Source organism: Python bivittatus, unplaced genomic scaffold (genome assembly GCF_059951505.1).
Source record: "Python bivittatus isolate LINGU-HERP-01145 unplaced genomic scaffold, Pbiv_v1 ctg000700_np1212, whole genome shotgun sequence".
Classification (NCBI taxonomy): Eukaryota; Metazoa; Chordata; class Lepidosauria; order Squamata; family Pythonidae; genus Python; species Python bivittatus.
The window spans coordinates 58539397-58561839 of NW_028277098.1; the positions used below are offsets into that span (position 1 = coordinate 58539397).

General features: G+C 37.6%; 1 protein-coding gene across 10 annotated transcripts in view; it reads left to right on the top strand.

Moving 5' to 3' along the window:
- Window positions 1-22443, top strand: part of PPARD (peroxisome proliferator activated receptor delta) — a 61337-nt gene that overhangs the window by 14479 nt on the left and 24415 nt on the right. For 4 of the 10 annotated variants that reach the window (XM_088128498.1, XM_088128500.1, XM_088128499.1 and 1 more), the window contains 2 exons: window positions 5374-5559; window positions 6397-11076. In XM_088128498.1, the coding sequence (XP_087984624.1) occupies window positions 6397-8766 (2370 nt within the window). In that variant the 5' untranslated portion in view covers window positions 5374-5559 and the 3' untranslated portion in view covers window positions 8767-11076. Of the gene's footprint in view, window positions 1-5373; window positions 5560-6396; window positions 11077-21088; window positions 21329-22443 lie in introns of those variants that run through there. The other 6 variants (XM_088128502.1, XM_088128503.1, XM_007423655.4 and 3 more) reach the window with 3 other exon arrangements.

Genomic DNA, 22443 nt, shown 5'->3' on the forward strand with positions numbered 1-22443 from the left:
ATGGAATAAAATATTTATTTAGTAAACAAATCTATTTTAACATTGTATTTATAGACAATTCTATGGCAAAGGACTAATGCACACATCTTTTGGTGACTTCACTTCTCCTCTATCACCCAACTTGGACATTGCGTTCTAATTCAGTAGTGTTAACTGCTTTGTGTGTGTGTGTATGTATGTATATATATATAGATAGATGTAATTATGTTAAAGGTAAACTCTCTTTCAAGTTATGCTTGCTTTCTGGTAATTTCATGAATATGCCATATAATTTTCTTTGCCTATAATCGTGGACTTCCCAAGGAGTCCACCATCCAAGTGGTAACTAGGACTCTGTGTGCTTCGCTTCTGAAATCACTTAAGGTTGGTAGGTGCTGCTATCTGCTAACTACATATATTTTAAACTATGTCTGGGAAAGGACCTATCACAGTCTCCCTTTTATTTGTAGTCTTCCTTTGAGTCCTTTAATGATGCATACTGAAGAAAGCAGGATGGATGGATTGGCGGTTTTTGTGTACAATTAAGTGATGTAACAGACACAGATTAAAAATGTCTATTTACATTTGTTATACATTTATGAATTACCAGATATTTATATTTGACAGATTTTGATCTTATCTTTTCTTCAGAAGCTCAACATGCATTGCATACCCTCTTCTAGTCTTTCCCAAACAAAAAAGAGGTAGGTTGAGCTAAGAGATAGTGACTAGCCAAAAGTCATATAGTATATTTCTGTCAGAGGTGGACTTAAACCTGGGTCTTCACAATCTAAGTTCAGTATCCTTTCCAGTACTGTACACTATATTGCCCCTTCCATGGAGTTTTAAGCATAGTTTTTCATGGTTGCAGTATTACAACAGTATGTAAATTATTCACTATTTTGTTGACTCATCTTTGCTTGTTTCATACACTGAAAATGTTATTTTGGTTGCTAGATTGGATGGTGCTGATATGATTGGTGAAGGAGGTAAGAAATAATTGATCTGATCATTCAGTAATTCTTGATAATTTGTAGAAGGGCAAAAGGCTTGCTAAAGATTTACTGGTGGAAGAGATGTGTTTTACAAAAGAAGATGGAACAAAGCAAGGAATAGCTACATTACTGTAACAGTACAGGGCAGATTGAGGTACAGTGGATAAAGTAGGTTAGATTATTACAGGGATGGACAAAATTGGGCTGGTTCAGAGTTAGGTTGCTCTCTCCCAATTCAAATATCCTGAGTGTTAAGATACAGCCACCTGTGACTTTATACTGGATATGTGTACTAATAAGCCTTTTATCATGAATATTTAGTTGGAAGAACTGGGGAAAGTAAATATTTCTTAGGCTATCCGTACAACCTCAGGCAAGACTTTGGGGGACAAGGGGAAAAAATTGCATTAGTCTACCAGGTCTTTTATCTCCTGAATCAGGTGTCCTTTTTTTCATCCTTCCAAGTTAACCTTATGCTATTGAAAAAAGCCTGGAAAATTGATAAAACTGCTTCTGAATGATCTCTCCAACTGGGAATCTGATAGTAATGAAATTAATGGACAACAGAAATGGTGGGAAACCATGGACTGAAACTTTTTGAACATGGACTAGATCCTGTTTAAAGACTTATGACAATTCTGTCTCAGCAGGTGGTAGGAACTGGCTGACGCTGGGCTCATCCCCACAATTTCCTTATTCTGGCTTGGAGATGGTTCACTTACTGGGTATTCAGGAGCCTTCCTCACAGTGGAGTCTCCATTTCATTACCAGCTTGCTGCTGAGGCAGGCTGAAGCCAGATCAAGGAAAATTGTGTTTTCCACTAGAAAAAGCAATAAAACATTCTATGTCACATAGAGAGAACCTGACAAATATCAGCAATCTGCAGGGTGCCCTCTACACATTCGCATTCCACATTTTCCACTGTGGATATTGAGAAGAATGTGTGCCACTCATATGCCTTCCAAATTCCTTTGGTGCTCTGCCTTCACTCAAAGGCTGGCCCCAGGTTGGCCCTGGCCTTTCTCAATACTGGGGAGGTGGAGAAAACATGCGAGTGAAAATAATGGCAAGAACAGCAGTGGCAGCAGGTTTGGCTTTGGGATAGACAGGGAGAAGAATGGACAAACACCACTTTGGAGAATTGCAGTTGCAATAGCATGACATGGGCATCAGCTGATGTGGCCAGTGCCCACTCTTCTGCAATAGCATTGATTTGGGCTGTCATGCTTTTCCCTTTCTGGGGAGGCACCAGGTGCTGCAGTGGAGCACATAACATGGTACCAAGAGAGTAAGTGCTTGCTGGGCTGCAGGGAGGGAGAAGGATGCCCAGGAGCATCTCACGTTAGGGGCAGAAAGGCTTTGGAAGCAAGATTTCCCACTTCCAGTGGATCCCTTTCTACATCCAGAAGATGTAGAGATAAGAAAGCAAAATTCAAGATTGGTTCTTCTGGCTGGGAAAAAGCAGCATGCAACATCCTCTCCTGCTGCAAACACTGTTTCTTCCTAGTCCAGATGAACCAATTACTGTATAGAAAATAACATGTTTTTTTCTATGCGGGCAGCAATTTTATTAGCTTTGCTGCAGAATTGTGGTAAAAGTACCACTGTTGAGGCAGAGATATGGAAAGTGAAATACCTACTTGTCTCAGGGATAGGAGAAAAACAAATCCATAAAGATGTGGATAAGTACCTTATCTGGTCTTGGAAGCTAAAGAAGGTTACGGCTGGTTAGGGCGTGGATGGGAGAATAAAGCAACTTGGAAGACAACAATAGAAAATCACTTGTGTATTATTACATAGATGTGTCCATAAAGTCTCATCTGAAAGAAAACTTTTATTATCTACATGATAAAGAAGGAAAGCATCCATTGGAGTTTTTTGAGGTGGTCAGAAGTCTTGCATGTAAGACTTTTGGTTCTATAAGAAGAAAGTGTAGATCCCTTGAGAGCCCATTGTGATTGATTTGCACAGCACTTTACAGGAAGTATCACTCATATGTCTGGCAATTTAAGTGTTGTGCTTCAGGTTCAATAGATGTAATGTTGGCCTCTGATTGTCCAATTATAATAGATACTTTTTGAGTGGCATAGCCTGAATAGAGATAAGATCTTTGAAATGGTGAGACCTAATGCATCTATGTTTGACCTTTGCTTTTTCTGGCTAATAAAAGTGTTTTGGAATTTTTTAACAAGTATAGTTAAGTTGGCTCCTTCTCCTTTAGGCAGATAAAACTAAAATATATATAGATAGTCCTCAATTACGATGGTAATTGGGACCGGAATTTCCATCACTAAGCAATGCGATCATAAAATGTGTCATCACGTGACTGCATCGCTTAGCGACAGCAATCCCAGCACTCCCTGTTGCTGTTGTTAACCAAATCTCACCAGTCATTAGGTGAGGAGCCACCCTGATCCAAGCCACTCCCAGCTTGGTCACTCCCAATCCCAAGCCTCAGTAAGGTAAGGGACTGCCTTCTCTTCAACTCCCCCACCTGCCTATCTCTGCCCTTTTGGCCACCTTGCACTCCACCACCTCTGCTGGCCTTGCTGCCCTGCACTCCACTGGCCCTGCCACCCTGCCATCCCTGCGCTCCACTGGACCTGCTGATCTGCTGGCCTTGCCTCTCTGCGCTCCGCTTGCCTTGCCAGGCTGCTGGTCCTGCTGCCCCCAGCTGACCTTCACCATCTTCCTCCAGCTGCTGACAAGGCACACCCGGCCTGGCCCTATACAAGGCAGCTGCTGGCCATGCCAGGCTTTCTTCCTGAGGCCACTCACGCCGTTCTCCAAGTCGCGCCTGCTGTTCTCCAAATTGTGCATGCCATTCTCACATTGCTTCAGAAAGCTTTCAGAAAGCTTCTGAGGCCTTCCAAAGCATTGCAAGAACAGCATGCACAATTTGGAGAACAGTCGGTGTGGCCTTCTTGTGAGGTTTTAGAAGGCCTCAGAAGTCTTCAGAAGCATTGCGAGAATGGCACGTGCTATTTGGAGAATGGCGTGTGTTATTTGGAGAATGGTACAAGCGGCCTCGGGAAGAAGGCCTGGCATTTGGAGAAGGGTGTGGCAGGGCCTGTGGAGTGGAAGGTGGTGGGATTGACTGGGGCTTTGCACTGTGGCATTGGGGTGGCTGGCTGTGGTGCGGTGCTTGGGGCTGTACTTGGAGGCGGTGGCACTGGGGCTGAAGTTAAGGCCTGGGAGCAGTGGTGGCCAGCTGAGACTTCAGCCTCAATGCCACTGCCGCTATGCAGGGTGACCAAAAGGGCAGAGATGGGGGAGAGACAGGCAGGTGGGGAGAGTTGAAGCGCACCTGTGGTTGTAAGTATGGGTAGCTTGCCAAGCCCCCAAATTTTGATCATGTGACTATGGGGTGCTAAAACAGCTGTAACTTCAGGGACCGGGCATAACTACCATTCATCCAGTGCCACCATAACTTTGAATGATCACTGAATGAATGGTCGTAACTTAAGGACTATCTGTAAAGCTTTTTTAATATGCTAGCAATTTTGGATGAATGCAGACAAAATTGCTACTGTGGAAACCTGAATTGTTAATATAGCTAGTAATTTTCTTCTGTGAGCTGTAGATTAATCAAGAAGCCAAAGTATGATGGGAATTGCGCAGTCTTCAGGCTATAAGTACTTAAAATGAATTTATATCAAAGTAGAAATCTGAACATAGAACTGACTCCTTGTGTGGGCAAGTAAACATTTCATGCATTAATAAACAAATCAATATTACATGCAGTAATAAAAAAGAAATGTACTTGCTGATTGTGTTAGTGTTACAATCTTGTAGATTTATCATTTTTTAAAAAATAGTTTTTATTAAAAAATTATAGGGACAGTTACTAAATAATATTCATGTTCACATTTCTGTAAGTCAATACAATGCTTATGTAAACTAAGTTGTTGCCAAAATGCAGGCTTTTTATTTATACTACCATTGTATCAGAAATAGTACTGTATGTCCAGTAGTATATTTTCAAGTTGTTATTAGACTAGCACTGAAAAAAAGATGAATCAGATCAAGATTTTTGTCTCCCAGTGAATTGCCCTGATTCTGCTGCCACATATACCAACTTGTGTCCTATACTATAATTCTAATGAAAGTTATTGTCACTAAAATCCAAAAGGATCTAGAATTCACTGTTAGCAACACTTGATATCCACTTAATTTGGCAGTTTACTTGCTGATTCTGGAAAACACTAACTGCAGTTGTATTAGAACTTGGAATTGATTGGCCTCTTCCTAGCGCAAGATTGTCTCATCATTAGGATTTCTTGACTCAAGATCTTCTAAATAGATATGAATAATAATATATTTGACTGAAAAAAGCTTGTACAGTGGTGCCTTGAGTCACGAATGCTTCTGTTCACGAACTTTTCGGTTCACGAACAGCTCCGGTTGCAAAAATTTGCCTCCGTTCGCGAACGCCGGATCGGGTTACGAACAGGATCCGCGGCCATTTTCCCTCCCGTGACACGTGGTCGCGACTTCCTGTAGGGAGGGGGACTCTCCCTCCAAGCAATATCCGCCTCCCCACCTGCCTTCCTGTCCTCCACGCCAGAAGTTGCGTCAAGCAAGGTTAGCTTTCTCTCTCTTCGTGCTGTACTTTGTGTCATATTTTTGCGGTTTAAAAAAAAAAAAAAATGGTTCAGAACGGATTAACCGTAATTACATTGAACCTTATGGGGAAATTTGATTCGGGACGCGATCAAAAATCGGTTGGCGACCAAATTCGGAGGGGTCAGAACAGATTAACCGTATTTACATTGAACCATATGGGAAAATTTGATTCGGTTCATGACCAATTCAGTTCGCGACCAGAGTCACGGAACGAATTAAGTTCGGGAACTGAGGTACCACTGTACTTCTTTTTGTTTGAGATCTTACCCCCAAATAAGAGTCTCACGTAATATAATTGACTACAAAATGTAAAACAAACCTTTCAGGAAACAAACTTGATTTTGTCCTTACGCTTCCATTTTGTTTCTTAACTTCCATCTTGCCTGTTTGTAGTTGCTGAGCTGGCAAGTTCTAGCAAAAAAAAAAGAGAAGAATGCTTGGCTATCACCTAAAATGAAAAAGGGGGTACCATATTCTGAGTGTCATGAGAAATAGAACTTGGATGGACAAATGTCCAGATCGCTCATCCTGATCAGAACTGGAGTGCTCTCATTTCCGTTGTAGTACTGGGAGGCTGAGTACTGGGCTGAAGTTATGAACCTCTGAAGAGTCTCCAGTCATTGTTGTCCTGTAGTATCAAATTCCTGTCATCTGCAGGAAAATGAAAGTACTAGTGAGAAATTAATCCTCTGATTTAAAGGCAACAGGAGCACCTAAAAAACACTTCCTCAAGTAAGTACTCCACATCCAGGCAATAGGGGCTTTGGATATTCTTTTTGTGTTTTTCTCTCTCAGATGCATTCGAAGATGTTGACTTTGCTGCTGTTCCTGTGGAATGGATGGATGCTTGTTTCTGCTACCCAGAATGAGTCTACCATCCCTGTGAAACTGTGGGCTTGTTTTCCAAAAGGAGGAGTATCTGAAATAAAGTTGATATGCCGCATGCATGGATTATATGCCAACAGTTCCAACCCTGGAGTGTTCCAGAGCTTGTACATATTCTATGCTGCCTCAGACTCAGTCAGCTGCCATTGGAGAGACTTGGCTAATTGTACTGTCAAGGCCAGTGGAGAAATTGGACATTTTTGTTATGACATGCAAGTGGACAGTCCAGGTTTTCATATTCCTGTTTCATGCCGACCTTTGCCAACACTTTTGGACTCTCACACAACTGGAAATAGTGTAACCCAGGACAATTCATGTGACATTGCCCTAATTTCTGCTGCTTTATGGAAATTTGGTGCACCATTGCATCTGAGAACTGTTATTGGGTCCCAACATACTAAATTTCTTAAAAATCATTTGCAGCTATCCTTAACTTCACCTTCTGGGAAAAAAATCACCCAACTGATTGTTAATTGGGAATCACATGAGTGGGAATTAAAGGGAACAGACTTAATTAGACAGGGACCCCCAGATTGGGTGGTTCCAATTAAAGGAACACACTGTGATCAAAGAACATCCTCTATTAAGTTTAAATTCTATGGACATATTTCCATAACACAAAAAATTAGTGAACAAGGTTTGTATCAGGTAGAACTGGGCTTTCAAAACAAAACAATTCTTCAGTTTAATCCACTGATCACAGACCTTCTCTCACTCCGCCGTATGAGAAATCCCATTATTGGATCTCATGTACTGAAATTAGATCAGCCTGAGCAAATTGTTAGGAACCCACAGACCTCTCTGAAGGAGGTGCAGATTCATTTCGAAGGTTTGAATGTATCACAGAAAGTGCCCCAGTGTTCTCCCTTTCTTGATATTAGCCACAGAGGTTGGATGGAATGGGTTAAAATGTGGGAAAGAATACATCATGGAGAAAGAATAAAAAGGGAATTGTTAGATTGGCTTGGCCCCCTGGGGGCAGGAGTTTCTTTCATAGATGCAGCCAACATAGAAGTATTAGCTAATAAACTTTCATATTCCACAAAACAAATAGGGAAACTTGCTGCCCCATTAACCAAATCTCTCTTACAACTCACAAAACAACCACAAGCTATTAGTAAAGTGCTTCCAGTCTGGGAAGCAATTTTAGAAAATGATAGCATTCTGATAGTCTCTGGGATTCAGTCTCTCCAAAATAATGTTTCATTGGCTTTAGCATGTGAACAGGCCCAGGTAATCACACAAAATGTAATCATGGGTATGATTCGAGAAGCTAAGGCAGGAAGAATTCCTATGGAGGTAAGCAATTTAATTCGACCAGAACTCACACCAGGTGAAATCGCTTTAGAAGCTTGGTGGAGACTGCTAAATGCATCCTATGATTCTACTGAAAACATACTGCGGTTATTCTTAATAACTGTAGAAGCCACTCAAATTATTCCTATCTATCCAATAGTGCCCCTGGGATTCCAGATTGACAGAGACTTGGTCATGTATTCCAGAGACACTAATAAATGGGCACACTTGAGGGATGGTGAGTGGCAAACGGTTAATGTGCAGGGCTGTGTAAAAAGAGAGAATTTAGGCTTTGTATGTGATGATAACAGCTTAGAAGAACATCATGAATGCTTTTCTCCTCAGCTTGTAAATAACTCTCATTGTTCTTTTGATGTAGTTCAAGAAGAAATGTCTACTGTTGTGTACACTGGCAAGGGATGTATTTGCATTAGAACTCCATGTGAGTTTATAATCATTAATAGTCTAGTCATCCAACCTATGCTGCCTTATATTAATCGTTGCTTTTGCAATATTAGCATGATTGTAGGATGTGATTTCCAATTTCGTGTACCTGTTTGGACTGTGCAACATATGAAAGCTTATCCCTCTTTATATAAAGAAATATCTCCTATTTCACTTGGTCTTGGCCTTTCTACTCTTAAAAATCTGCTTTCTCACCCCTCTCTCAAGCAAGAATTACTGAAACTCAGAGATATGGGTGAAAATGCTGCCTTGGAGATTCACCACAACAATCAGGAAATAGCCCAGATTGTAGCAAAAGTTACATCAGCTGGAGACCATGCCTGGTGGGAGGTGCTTCTGGGATGGTCACCAAGTTCAAATGGAGTACTAAATATTGCTCTACACCCTATTGTGATGATCTTAATCTTTCAAGTAGCACTGGTGATTTGCTTGTTGGTATTGGTTGGGTGGATGAAACGGCAAGCAAGTAAACTGCATTATTTACAGAATCAGATATTTTCTACCAGAGGAAAGGTGTGATGGAAATACTCGCGAAGTCCATCTCCTATGAAAAGGGAGACATTGTTGCATCATGTCCATTTGATTACCATGCTTATGTTCTTAACTTCAGTTTGTTTATACTCGCTTAATGTTCAATTGCTAAATGTCTACCAGTTAGAGACAAGAATATTTGTTTGCAAGGGTTGTGTGCTAGCTTTTGTTGGTAAGGAAAAGTGAGTATTTTAACCTAGAGTGCCTGAATCCCTTGGATGCACAAAATCAAAAATCCCTTGCATCCCAATGTAGTCAGGATTGCTATTTACTGCTTTTTAATTGATAAAATCATATATATTTCTGTGACTGTTTTATTGCTAACACTCCAATAATTAGTGCCCCTCTTTTCTGAAAATAGCTTGGGCATCTCCACTCTTTTGTTTGTCATGGAAAACCTTGATATCCTTCTTTGGTAGAGAAAGGATTCTGCTCCCTAAAACACCAAAACCCTGTATTCCATTTCTTTCTACTTCAGATGATGCCCTAACGCAGTCTGAAAAAATTGACTTAAAACTACCATCGAAGATCCTTCTTATGTGTATATGTTATCTCTCCGTGGACATTGCCTGACAGTTTTTAGCTCACTGCAGCTCATTCACTTTTAACATCTTCCTTTCTTCAGAGATATTTTGGCTGTGATTTTATCTATTACTGCCTTTAATAAAAATGCTTTTTTTGTCCCACAGTGTCTACTCTGTTTTAATTCAAGGGAATGCAGGGATACTCTATTGAACACTCACAAGTGATCAATATTTTGACTCTGATGATTAAAATTTATCAGTATTTTTCTCCTTTTGATTCATGAGCAGGCACAATAAGAGAGGTAATGAACCCCTCAACTTTCTTGGAGGTTCACAACTTCACCATCTTTTTGTGTTCTTTTAAAGCTTTTGTCTAATGTTTTGAGGGGGGTAGGCAAACCTAAGGGAAAATCACTGCAGTACTGATATTAATTCTTACTGGCTTTACGCCCAGATAAAGATGATTGGCTGACCTGGACAGTTACTTGATTGCCCTAACTGTCCTCCTTGTTCATGATGCTGTGATGAAGTTTGATTCTAATGATTTTTGCAATAAATGCATTCAAACGTGGTGTTTTTAAAATATTAGGTGTTTTAGAAACTTAAGATGAAAAAACAGGTTTACAAACTTTTGCTTAAAATAAAAACACTCTATGGGTGTATGTCTAAAGCTATGACAGAGTGGCTAGTAAGGGTACAGCTGAATTTTTCAGATAATTGTGCTGACAATATGTGTGTGTATTTTAATATCTCACTGTTGAAATGGTAATTAGTGATCTTCTGGACACACTCTGGGCCTTCTCTGAATATCTATCATATGATGATTTTAACAATATAAATCCAGGTTGGATCATTATATAAAGAAGTCCTAAAGAAGCAAAATTGACCAGTTTTTTCTTCTGAAGAAAAAAAATCATTTTCAGATAAATGGCTTCTGTGTTATCTTACTTTATGTGCACAGTGCTAGGAGTAATTTATCCAGTAAATAACTATTTACTCTAGGGGCTTTAATTCTTTCACATAGTGCAGAATTGCATGTGATGAAGAAGCTTTGTTCTTAGAATGTAAGTTGAAATTCCATAATAGTGGCCAATGTTTTGTGAATGTAATTGGTACCATTTATCAATAACATGCTTCTTCCATTAAGATGTTGTTTTGTGATCTGATGTCCTTGGGAAATTTTCCAGAGATTCTGGCTATCTCTAACAGTAATGTGTACATAGCAGCATTTCCTGTTTTGCAAGTCTGTTCAGCCAATATATGGGTTGTCTGCCAGTTAGATATACTCTGTCACTGTATATGATCTAAGACAGCACTAAGACCATAATGGGAACTACTATCATTTATAAATAGGAAAATAATGTACTTTGTGGAAAAAAGTTATTTTTCCTTTTAGAAATCCAAGTATGCAAAACAGACACCTGTTGATAACTTCTTTTAAAGTGAGTTCTGGGAATAGGCCGCTGATTGATGCTTATGTAAACACAGTAGATACAGTGTACTATTTTATTTCTATTTGGGTGAGTGAAAATAGGAATACATGTCCTAGAATTGTGCTTGTTCTCTGGAGCTTTAGAAACCTGACTGAGGTCACTCCATATGAGGATTTTGCCCTTGTTTGAAAGTCAGACCCCTGTGATCTCACAACACTGACGGTGTTAAGAGCAAAATCTATTTATTTCTGGTTGAGAGATAATATGTATAAAACTGCATTAAAAATAAACAAATTATTAAAATTTGCTATTGTTTTGGCTGCTTGATTCATGCTGTATAAATGTTTTATTCTGAAGAGCTTTGAAACATGAACGCCTCCCTCATGCTATCACTTGAAGTCAAAACAATTGTTACTACGTTTTTCTTCCACTAGTTCTATAGAGCTTTAGTTGAACTTACAAGGAAGTTTCATTATTAGGTATTTGTGGATGCTTTGCAGCCCCACTGACCCCATTCTGGGGAGCAGATAGTATACTTGTCAAGTTCTTACTAGTTGCAAGGACTAGTTGCAGGAGGAGTTGCAAGGATCTGCAAAGAATTTACAAACAATGGATCAATCCTGGCTGCATTCTCCCATTCCTGCCATTGCAGAAACACTATTAGTTGCTGCTGAAAAATTGTTGATATGCTGTCCTTTCGGTTTCCCAACTCACAGTAACATTTCCACAGAAATAGAAGGAATAGCGCCTTGGCAGCTAGGTAGATCCCCTTGTATCAATCCAGATTTTTTTCCTGGAAAAAAGAGGGCCAGGCATATGCACGCAACATGTACTAAAATGTATATGTGGGAAAGAGTTTCTAATAATTTTTAGTGTGTGTGGTGAGGATGAAGATTTCTGTTATTTCAGAAGCTATGTAGCTGAGAAGTAGGGCATTGACTGAATCTCTCTCTCTCTCCCTCTCTCTCTGCATTCTTAAGTCACCTGGAGAGAGCACTAATTAGTTCATGGTTTTGTCTGTCCATTCTCAACATTTCAGAGTTGATTTCAAACTATTTTTGAGGGGGTAGGGAGCAAAAACAGCTTTGACACTCGCTGCATGGTGGTTCTACTTGCCAGGCTTACATTCAGCTTTGCCTACCACATTATGTCTTCTTTGACTTGTTTTGCTGTCTTTTGCAGCTGACTAGGCAACCTGAACATACGTGAACTCATACATAGAAGTTTTGGGAACAATGCATCATATTGCATTGCAATTGCAATGCATCTAGTAGTTAAGCTAGAACTGTGAGACAGTATGTCCTTGGATGTAATCTAATATGAAATGTAGGAATTCCTTTATTCTATCATTCTGTAGCCTTCCATCTTCATAAAGGCAGAGAATTGTTTTGGTCCTGAATACTGCATAGATTGCTGAGTTGGAGATAAAATAAGTGCATGCATCTTTTTAGCACAACACATTGCACATGCTCATCACATGCACATGCACATGTCCCCTTCCTCTTAGAAATCTTGACAAAGGTTATTAGAAGGAAGGGGAAAGCCATAAGACTTCTCTCTTCATACATACACACACACATTGTCTCTGGTTTTCTTCATTAAATCAAGGATTTTGAGCTGGATTGCTTAATGGAAAGGAAACCTAGACTCTCTGCTTCCCACTAATCTAAAGAGGGTTGCTAGGAGGAAGGAGAAAGCCACAATGTTTTGTCTTTTTTCCTAACAACTTTGCATACCAATTGCTGATTTTTTTCTGCAGTACAGAAGTAATAATGTTGGCCTATTGTACAGAGCTGGAAGAAATCCCGTATATGAAATTATTGCTTGATGCATACTGTATAAATTTTAAAAAATAGGTGCAATTTAAAATGTTCTATACACTGGATCAAATTCAGTAACAAAAATATATTATTTTGGAAAAGGAGAAGAAAAATAATGAGATCCAGGATAGTGCAGGTCCCTAAACAGAAATACTTAATTAACAAATTACATTATAAAATGTAACATTAAGCACATTGATACCTGATCACAGATTAAAGATTAAATAGGCAGCTACAAAGATCAGTACATACTTTAAGGAACATGTGTACAGAAGTCTGAAATGGTATTATATAAGTGTATGTCTGAGTATTAATTTATACATTGAGAAAAGCACAGTCCTATAAAGTCACGCAGATGCCAAATAATTAAAACTCTGAATAATGCAACAGATGATTGAACCCATAACATAAAATATAAACAATGTACACTATATAAATTGTCTTCCCACCATACCACCAGACAAATTCATAAGACTTGCAAGGATGCAGTTGTGTTGGACAGTACAGTAAGAACAGAGTGTTTGATACATACTGCTTTCCCCAACACAGTTGTGCTGCCGTTATTCCACCAAAATGCTGAGCAGTAAGGCTGAAGGACTACAGGCTTGGTAGGAAGGAATTTAGCAGTGCCATTTTCATCACAGTGAAACTGTACCTCTAAGATTAGTTCTCATGTGGTATAATCTCACAATGGATTCAGTTGTATTTACAATATTATGAAATAGCTATAATGTATGCTGATCAAGTATAATAATGCTATTTATCTAGATAAAGAGTTATTTGAGGGGTGGGAGGATGGAGAAAAAATGGAATTCCACTTTTGTGCATGTGTACTAATGGTCAACTTTCTGTGGTTGAACAATAGCTGAAATTAAGAAACAAGAGATACTCTAAAATATTATTCTGAGAATGATGATTGAAAGCAATACACTCAAAAAAGCATTGTATGGTTAATGCAAGTTTATATGGTTAATTTTCTATGTGCTATACCTACCTAGTAGTATTGCTGATATGAACACCTGTGGCTTGGTACCACAACCAAATTAATTGTAATGAATAAGAACTGCATCAAAATATTTCACGTTATAATATTTTCTTAATGAGAAAGTTTCTGTTCAGGATTAGAGTGGCTAGAGGCAAATGGACTTCCAGTCCCATGAAATCCTATTTTTGGATATTATCATGTTTCCTATTTATGTTTTTTTTCTGGGTTCTTTGTGCAAGGTCACAGTTCACTTTAGCATCGTTGATAACTACTCTTGAGACGAGTTCACTACAGTCAGTTTTATGAATTTCAGTGTTCATATTGTTCCTTATATCATCATTTATATGCTTTAGTGAACCAGGTTTCAGTCATAATAATTATGGAAATCCACTGTGCTGGACTATCTGCTCTGTTGGGCTTTAATAGACTACAGTTACTATAAATGCTGCTATAAATGCTAGGAAGAACTACTAGTCAGCTGAAGAACAGTAATAGCTAGTGTGTCATAATGATGTCTATGACTGTATACAGGAGAGATGAGCAATCTGTAGTCCTGATGATGCTGAACTCCATCTCTTGTTCTCCCTGGTAAATTCAAATTGTTTAACAATGCTATACTGAATTAAAAAAAAAACACACTTCTTGCTAAGGCAAGAAAGATGCACAATACCTTCCTCTTGACCAGTGGCTGCTGAACAAAGTTAGGCATTTATTGTACATATTCAGATGTTTTTTAAAGATATATAGCTTATTGTTTATTCTTTTTAATAGCCGGATTCTAAAAAATTAGAGTGGTGAACTTCTTCATAAATATTTTTCATTTTTTATTGTTCTATGTTTATCATATATAAATATATAAATTTTCTAAATAAATAAAAATAAGATAAATGTACCAGGCTAGAAACTGGGAGACTGTGAGTTCTAGTCCTGCCTTGGCAAGCCATTTCTGAAAATCTTGCCAAGAAAACTACAGGGACTAGTCCTGGAAGTTACCAGGAATCACACTGATTCAAAGACACAAAAACAAACAAATAAAAATCCAAATATTTTTGTGATGTGTTCACAGTTGCTTCATCTTTTTGTTTTTTTTAGTTATTAAAGAAAAAGACACTATGCACTATAGATAGGACAGCTGGATATGTATAATACTACTGGAAGCCAAGGGATTCTTAAAAAATTCAGCACTTCAGCATACAGTATTCAGAAGTTGCTTATCCTGGCTGGTACAGCTATTGAAGGTAGACCAAACACATGGGGGGAATTGTTTAGGATAAGTACACCTGCAGGTTTTTTTTTTTTTTTTTTTTTTGCTATTGGCACATGAGATAACCATCCTGTTTAATATTATGTGTTCTTTTCTGCTTTAGTTTTTATATTTGTCAGATATGGTTAATGGGGGAGAGATGGGAAACTAAAAACCCAAATAGTTGAAGGAGAAGGTTCTCAGCTTTATTGCTCTTAAATTACATTTTGTTCTCTAATCATAATGTTGCTGCTATAGACAAAGTTTTCAAAAGCTTGAATGAATCTCCCTGGAGCATTTTAACTATTGTCATCCCAGTATTGTTAGCTGACAGTAGCAGAAATCTTTCCTAGCATGCTGATTTTTTAAGTCGATTATTATTTTTTATTTCATGTTGTATGTTTGAGGCCAATCAGCAAAATTCTTACAGCACAATGTTCCTTTGTGTCTATGCCGTTCTCTGCTTCAGTTGCTTTTTTTATTACTTACAATTGTTAACAGCTGCTTTCTTATGTGCTGGGTTAGCTATACTTAGAATGATAGCTGGTCTTGCATTTATCTGCTGAAATAGATAAAGCTTTTAAATGAGTGTTAATTTCACAGGGACAAACCCTTCTGCCATCTTGGGAAGTGATAAGTGTTACCTGCACTGCCCCAAAAAGTTATATGACCATGGAATTCTGTGTTCCTTTGTGACAATAGTTCTATGGGTACTGTATCCTGTTCCAAAACATTCTGGTTAGAGGTAATTAATTTAGAAAATGTGAAACAGATATTGTTGATGTGGCCTGATAATTTCAGTAGGACCATTCTTAGATTTAAATATAAATCTGGCATATTTTACAACTTTACCTTTAAAATGGGATCACATTTTAGGCAGTGTCATATATGTAGCATTGTGCTGTTTAGATGAATAGATTTCCTAAACTTAATGTGGCCGCTGTTGAGTTGAATTAAAAATCCTATGATCAATCCTACGGTGGCACTGATGCCCCCTTTCTTAGTAAAGGTTCACTAGTTGTCACTTGGACACTTGTCATGTTTTCTAAAGTTGGAGTGAGTGATTCTAAAGAAGTTGATTAGTTTATTGTATAGACTGTGTTAGAGCTTCAGAATGGGATTGATTGTGTGCTGCTAGAATAGCTTGTAGTTAGCAAGCTTTAATTTTATTTTGTGCTTGCTCAAAAGAATAGATTACTTATTGTAGAAGCTTTTTAGGGAATGTCCCAGAATCATATTAAGCTGTGGACATACAGTATGCAAATTCTTTCTGAAATACAAGCTTTAGTGCTTTGATGGAATTTAAAGATGAAAACAGTCTAACAGGAGATTGAGTAATTATTGTACAATATTGGTATTTTAGTTTGTGTTTTTCAATGCCTAGCTTCATCTCGGCCCACCCAAAATTGCACCAAATGCTCTTCCTGAAGGTCTTGCATTCATTTAATGTAGTTTTTTAAATCAAGCAATTGTTTCTAAACCATGATGAATAGTTTCTCTTTTATATGTGATGTTTCCTGCAGTGCAAGTGTGTGGGAGAAAGCCAAAGATAACACTGTATGTGAATGGGGCCTTAGTATCCATTATGAGGCACTAAAGAGGGCTCTGCATTTTTTCTCTCTCTCTCTTTCCATTATAAAAGAAAATTAAGATAATTGTCCGAGCCAAAATCTGCAGTAGTACCTTTTTTGATCTCTAAAATAGATAATTCATAAAGCTGCAGTAAGAAAAACAGTAAGCTTGTATTTACATAAAATTTATTCAGATAAAGTGTATTTACATATCATTTGTTCAGATAAAAGCATTCATATATAGACCTATAGAGTTAGATTCTTTAATTTAAGAGTTTTCTGTAAGGTCCCAGACTTGTTTGGACCGAGGGATTATGTTCTCACAGTGATAAACTAATATTTGTATTAAACTATTTTTTAAAATTTCCAGATATTTAGTTTGTTTTTATTTCTTCTGCTGGAACCAGAAGAAATTGGTGGAATACAAGAATTCTGGATTCATGTATAACAAGCTATTATTAAACAAGCCAGGAGTTTTGGGGATGAGATCACTTATCACATTAAAACAAAACCAAACAAAACCCACATCATGGTTCAGCGTTATGAACAAAATCTACCAGGAGTGTGCTCTTTTGGAATGCATTTGTAGCTTTTCTTTACCATATGATAGTTTTTCTTGCTACCAAAATTCAGTTTGTCTATTCTCCCACAATCTAAAATTTTCCATTAATTGCATTTTACGTAGTATTAATAGTCCATAAAAGAATTAAATCAGTGAGTTCTTGGTGGTTGCATTTTTTACTCACTCTTTACTAGCCTGATAAAGTTAAAAACTTACTTTCTCTCAGTGGAACATCTGTAGAAAACACTAAACTAGCTTCATGGAAATAACAAGGCTTTGGCTTAAGGTTAAGCACCAGAGAAAATCAGTCCAGTATCACATAGTTTTTTTTCTTGCACACCCTGAATGCTTATATTGGAATCATCTCATTTCATCCAATTAGCACCTTTCCCTACTGGAGCGCTTGCATGTGGAGTGGAAACTTTTACTTCCAGAAAGTCAGTGTCATATTATGCATTTCTCCTTCCAGATCTTCATCCAATTTCTATAGAACTCTATTTTTTAGAGAAAAATAGGGAACATGTTTATCTTACTTTTGTCTTTTAAATGTAAATAATTTAAAGCAAAAAAGGCATTGAGTATTCTTGCATGAGCAGATATCACAAAAGTGATGCATATTAGGAGCAGTGTTACCAATGAGTTGATACATGATATAAAACAAGTAACATTTATAATAATTCACTGTAAGGCCATGGTTATAAGTATTTTTCTTAATGGTTTTATCTTTTGTATGTTCAAAAAATTCTGTTTCAGTAATAAAATTATTGAAAGCAGTGGGCTATTCCTATCTCTTTGCAGTAATTTCTTACTGTATGCGTGCAAATGTTTAATTTGCTTGCTTTTTTTTAAAGCCCATACATAGCAGAAATATGATATGGATTTAATTAATGCTATAACATGTATAGAATATCTCTCTCTGCAGTAGCTGTTTAATAAAGAGTAGAGATTTAACCTACTGTACATATTATTTGGAATGGATAGAAATTCAGTGCTGCATGATTAGTAGCACTTTGAATGGATGTGAGGTATACTGGTGGTTTTAAGTCTAAAACCCAAGGAAATATCTTTTAAAAATAATATTGCCCAGATTTAAAATATGAGATGTTAAGATTAATGAGACAAAAAAACCCATGGTGATTTTTTTGCAGTTATAAAATACAGTACTTTGAAGTAGATTATTGCTACCTTGAGGTTGGGGAAAGGACCGTTTTAATTTCTCTACTTGGGGTATTTTTATGCTGGAATTTATTTGTTTATCAAACCTGAATATCACTGTATTTTCAAAATTCACAGCAGGTTCCAAAAATATAAAATGCAATAAACGTTTACACAATAAATAAGAATAATACAATACAAGATTCCACAAGAATAAACCAATAATATAAAAGCTAATAATAAATAAATAGCATCCAAATAAAGATGGCACACATTCCCTATAAGTTCTTTGGAAGAGTTTGATCTTGAAAAGCCTCCAGAAGGCCATCACAGAGAGGGCTAGGCTAACTACTAATTAGATGTTGCTTCCCAGGAGCTTGGTAAGAGACTAAGCTAACTTTCCAGATAAAAATGAAATGAGATGAAAAGATTAAGAAGCCACAATTCATCCCAGTGGCTGTCTCAGATAAAATCTTGTAGCATAGTGAAAGATAAATGTCTCTAAGGATCAGATTATAGCATGTTTTATAGCAAGTAATATTTCCCCACAGTTGGCCAAGACCTGTTTCATATTAACTTATAATACAGGAAGTTATTGGAAGGAAGATTGCAGCTAGATGTTAGAAAATTTCCTGACAATAAGGACAGTTTGATAGTAGATCCAGTTACTCGGAAAGGTGTTGAGTTGTTCTTCACTGGATGTGTTCAAGTGAAGGGTAGATAAAACGGTTACTTTAATTTGGATTCCAGCATTGAGCGGGAGGACACACTCAGTGACCTAAGTGGACACTTCCATAGAATTGTATAATTCTAACAAATGTAATATATGAGCTCTGAACACAGGGATATTAACTAATAGCAAGTATCAGTAAAAGAGAATATATGTAGCTCAGGGTTGAACTGTGGAGTTCTTGGTGCTCTCTGAGCTTGTCTTCTGCCTGTCTGTCCTATAGAGTGGCTATTACAGTCCTTACACTGTATGTTGTAGATGTCCTATTTTTTCTTCTTGGGCTACTGGGTCTTTTGGTTTATTTAAGGTGTTTTGGAGGGCTTTAGTTGGTTTGTGTGCTACAGTGATGCCGTGTGGTTGTAATAGTCTGTTGGTTGTTTCTGAGATTTTTTGATGTATGGTAGAGTTATCTTTGTCATAGCTTGTGTTGGTTGTGCTGCAGTGGGTTCAGTGGTCAGGCACTTTTTGATAAAATTGTGTGGGTATCCATTTTTTTGGAAGATGTATAGGTGGTCTGTTTCCTTTTTCTGGTGTTCTGGGTTGCTGCAGTGAACTTATACTCGTCTCAATAATGTTCTTACACAGCTCCTCTTGTGGGAGGTTGGGTTGTTACTTTGGCAATGGTGCACTTGGTTAGCGTGGGCTGTTTTTTGATAGACAAGCAATCTATTGATAGATAATTCAATAGACAAACAGTCTATCGAAAAAAAGGACTGTAGCAGCCACTATGTGGGACAGACAGGCAGAAGACTAGCAGAGCGCATCCATGAACATCAACTAGCAGTCAGAAGACATGATAAAAACTCTTTAATCTCACAACACATGGTCAGACTCAACCATAGTTTCAACTGGGAAACTGTGAGCATCCTAGATCAAGTTAAATCTGAAAACTCAAGGGAATTCCTGGAAGCTTGGCATTCAGACAAATCAGCCATCAACAGATATATAGAAATAAACCATATTTACACACTGTTCAAAAGAGACAATAAAAAAAGAAGGAAACAAAAAAGACCAAAACACATCCTCTTCTGCAGCCACCACCCAGATAAGCAGGGATAAACACCAGGCAAACAATCAAGCAGAAAACAATACCCTAATCAAGGAACTACCAAGGAGAAAAGCACACCCCATCAACACTGGCAGGGCAAGCTACTGTGTATAAACGGAGAAAACTCCATACTCACTAGCACTAATGATGTTTCCTAGGTGGGTAATGAAATGTCTGCAAACATACAACCAAGCTCAGAGAGCACCAAGGACTCCACAACAGCAAGTAGTTGTTCTGATTGGAAATAATACTACTATGACAATTAGAATATTTGCTAGCCACATGTGTGATTCTCTCTTCTACATGTTATTTATAGTCTGTTCTTAAGGAAATTTATTCACATGTTCTCCCTACCATCTATAGAAAGTTAAGATTAGTGGCAGATGCTAGCCTCCCACCCTTTATTGAAAGTCTTCATTTCTCTTTATGGGGCATGTTTTTGTGAATGAGTGCAGCACTACATTGACAGAGTTTAAAAGCACCTTCCATAGCTTTCTGTTTTTCTTTTTTTATTAAATCAGCATGGTCCACAGTCCTTTCTCTTCTCTAAGTTTGTCTTTTCTTTGTCTTAGTATTTCAAATAGTTGAAAATGGGCCAGTTAGCATATTTGGAATTTTGAGAGTATATTTGCAGGGACTTTCACAAAATGAGTATAATTGAGGAATTTGCTTATTTAGAAAAAAGCAAATTTTGAATTTTGAATTTTGAATTTGAATTTGAATTATGATTTTGTTTTTCTCCTGATGGGCATAGTAATAAAAATAGATAAAAACATGTATCTCTAGATCCCTAGAAAGCTGTCTCTCACTCCAGCTTATCTTTGTTTTCTGGGCCCATGTACATACTTCCAAACAAACACTGTGCCACAGATAGCTACCATATTTATTTTTAAAGAATCTATGGAACCTGTAAAATCCTAGAGACTGCTAGAATAATCTTAGTGAATTTCTACCTCATTTTTTAAAAATTTAAATAAATTTTGTAAAAATAAAGTCTGATGGAAGAATCCATGGGGAGATTAGCATCTATGGGCACAAGATTTTCTACTTCTGATATAGTTAGAATATGTTTGCCTAATTTGCATCGAGGAGAGAGTTTGTACTTTTTCATGCACAAATTATGCAAATTCCTATATACCTAGGGTAATTGACCATGAAGTGCTAGGAAAGCATCATAGCACAATTCTTTTTGTTTTTTATTTCTAATGCCCTTCTGTGTTTTTCTTCTCTTTCCTGAAGGCTAGCAGGAACAGCCTGATAGGGGCCCATTTCCAGACAGACGTGGATGATGCCAGAACTATGACAGGGGCTGCAGTCTTGGCACTGAAGGGAGGTGATCAGTTATGGAACAGTCAAAGGAGGAAGTACCTGAAGTCAGGGAAGAAGAGGAGGAAAAGGAAGAGACAGTGATGGCAGTAAGTGGAACCTCAGAGCCAAATGAAGGTCTAGGTAATTCAGCACCTTCTGTCAGGTATACAGGTAGGTTGGAGAGAGATATTAATGCCTTAGAGACACTTAAAGGAGCAATTGACTTATATATTGAATACTTTTGCTAGTAATTTGTTCTGGGTGGGATGACATTTTCCTTATGATTGTGACAAATTTATTACCCACTGGTCCTGCCTTTATATATTGATTCCCAGCTCTCAAATATGTCAAGAGACCTTCCTTTATTTTTGTCCTTAATGCTTCCATTAGGTTTTAATTCTGTCTTACTGAGTTTTGGCTTTTATATCAGTCTTCTTTCCTGTCCCTCTCTTCTTCCTTCCGCAGATTCAAAATTAGTCTCCTATTTTTCTTTATTTACATAGTTCCTGATAACAAACGTTCTTTGGGTGGCTCACAAAACAGATATTTATTTATTTGTTTGTTTGTTTGTTTATTTATTTAATCACATTTGTATAGCCGCCCATCTCACATAGTGATTCTGGGCAGTGTACATAGTAACAATCAAAAACATGTAAAACTCTTAAAACAACCAATTTAAATTAAAATAAAAACAAGATAAAAACAACAAAAAAATGGCAGGAAAACATATAGAGGGTGCATTCCATTAACTGTCATGTAACCACCTAACAGGCTCCACTCTACCATGAGATCTCCAAGCTAGTTGACAAAGCCATGTTTTAAGGGCCTTCCTGAAGGCCAACAGGGTTGGTTGGGGCCAACCTCACCTGGGGGCAGTGATGTTCCACAGAGCGGGGGCTACGGCAGAAGAAACTTTCTTCCCAGGTCCCGCCCGATGACATTTCCTAGCCAACGAGACCTGCAACATGCCTCTCCTGCTGGACCTGATGGGATGGGTCAGTATATACCATTAAAAATCAGCATAAAATAATATAAACCATCAAATTAAAATACTTATAACAAGAAGTCCAGACTAATTTTATTTTTAAAATCTAGGTTTATAAAAAGATTTTTAACGTGCCAAAAATATGATGCAAGCTATTTCTTGACTGGGTTACCGTTATCAAAAATACCTTTCACTAGCACTACTGGTTCTACTTCATTTGGTATTTTTCTTAGATGTCTTACTACTGCTTGTAAGTAAACACTTGTGAACACACAATTTGCAGTCTTTCCATTAAACCATC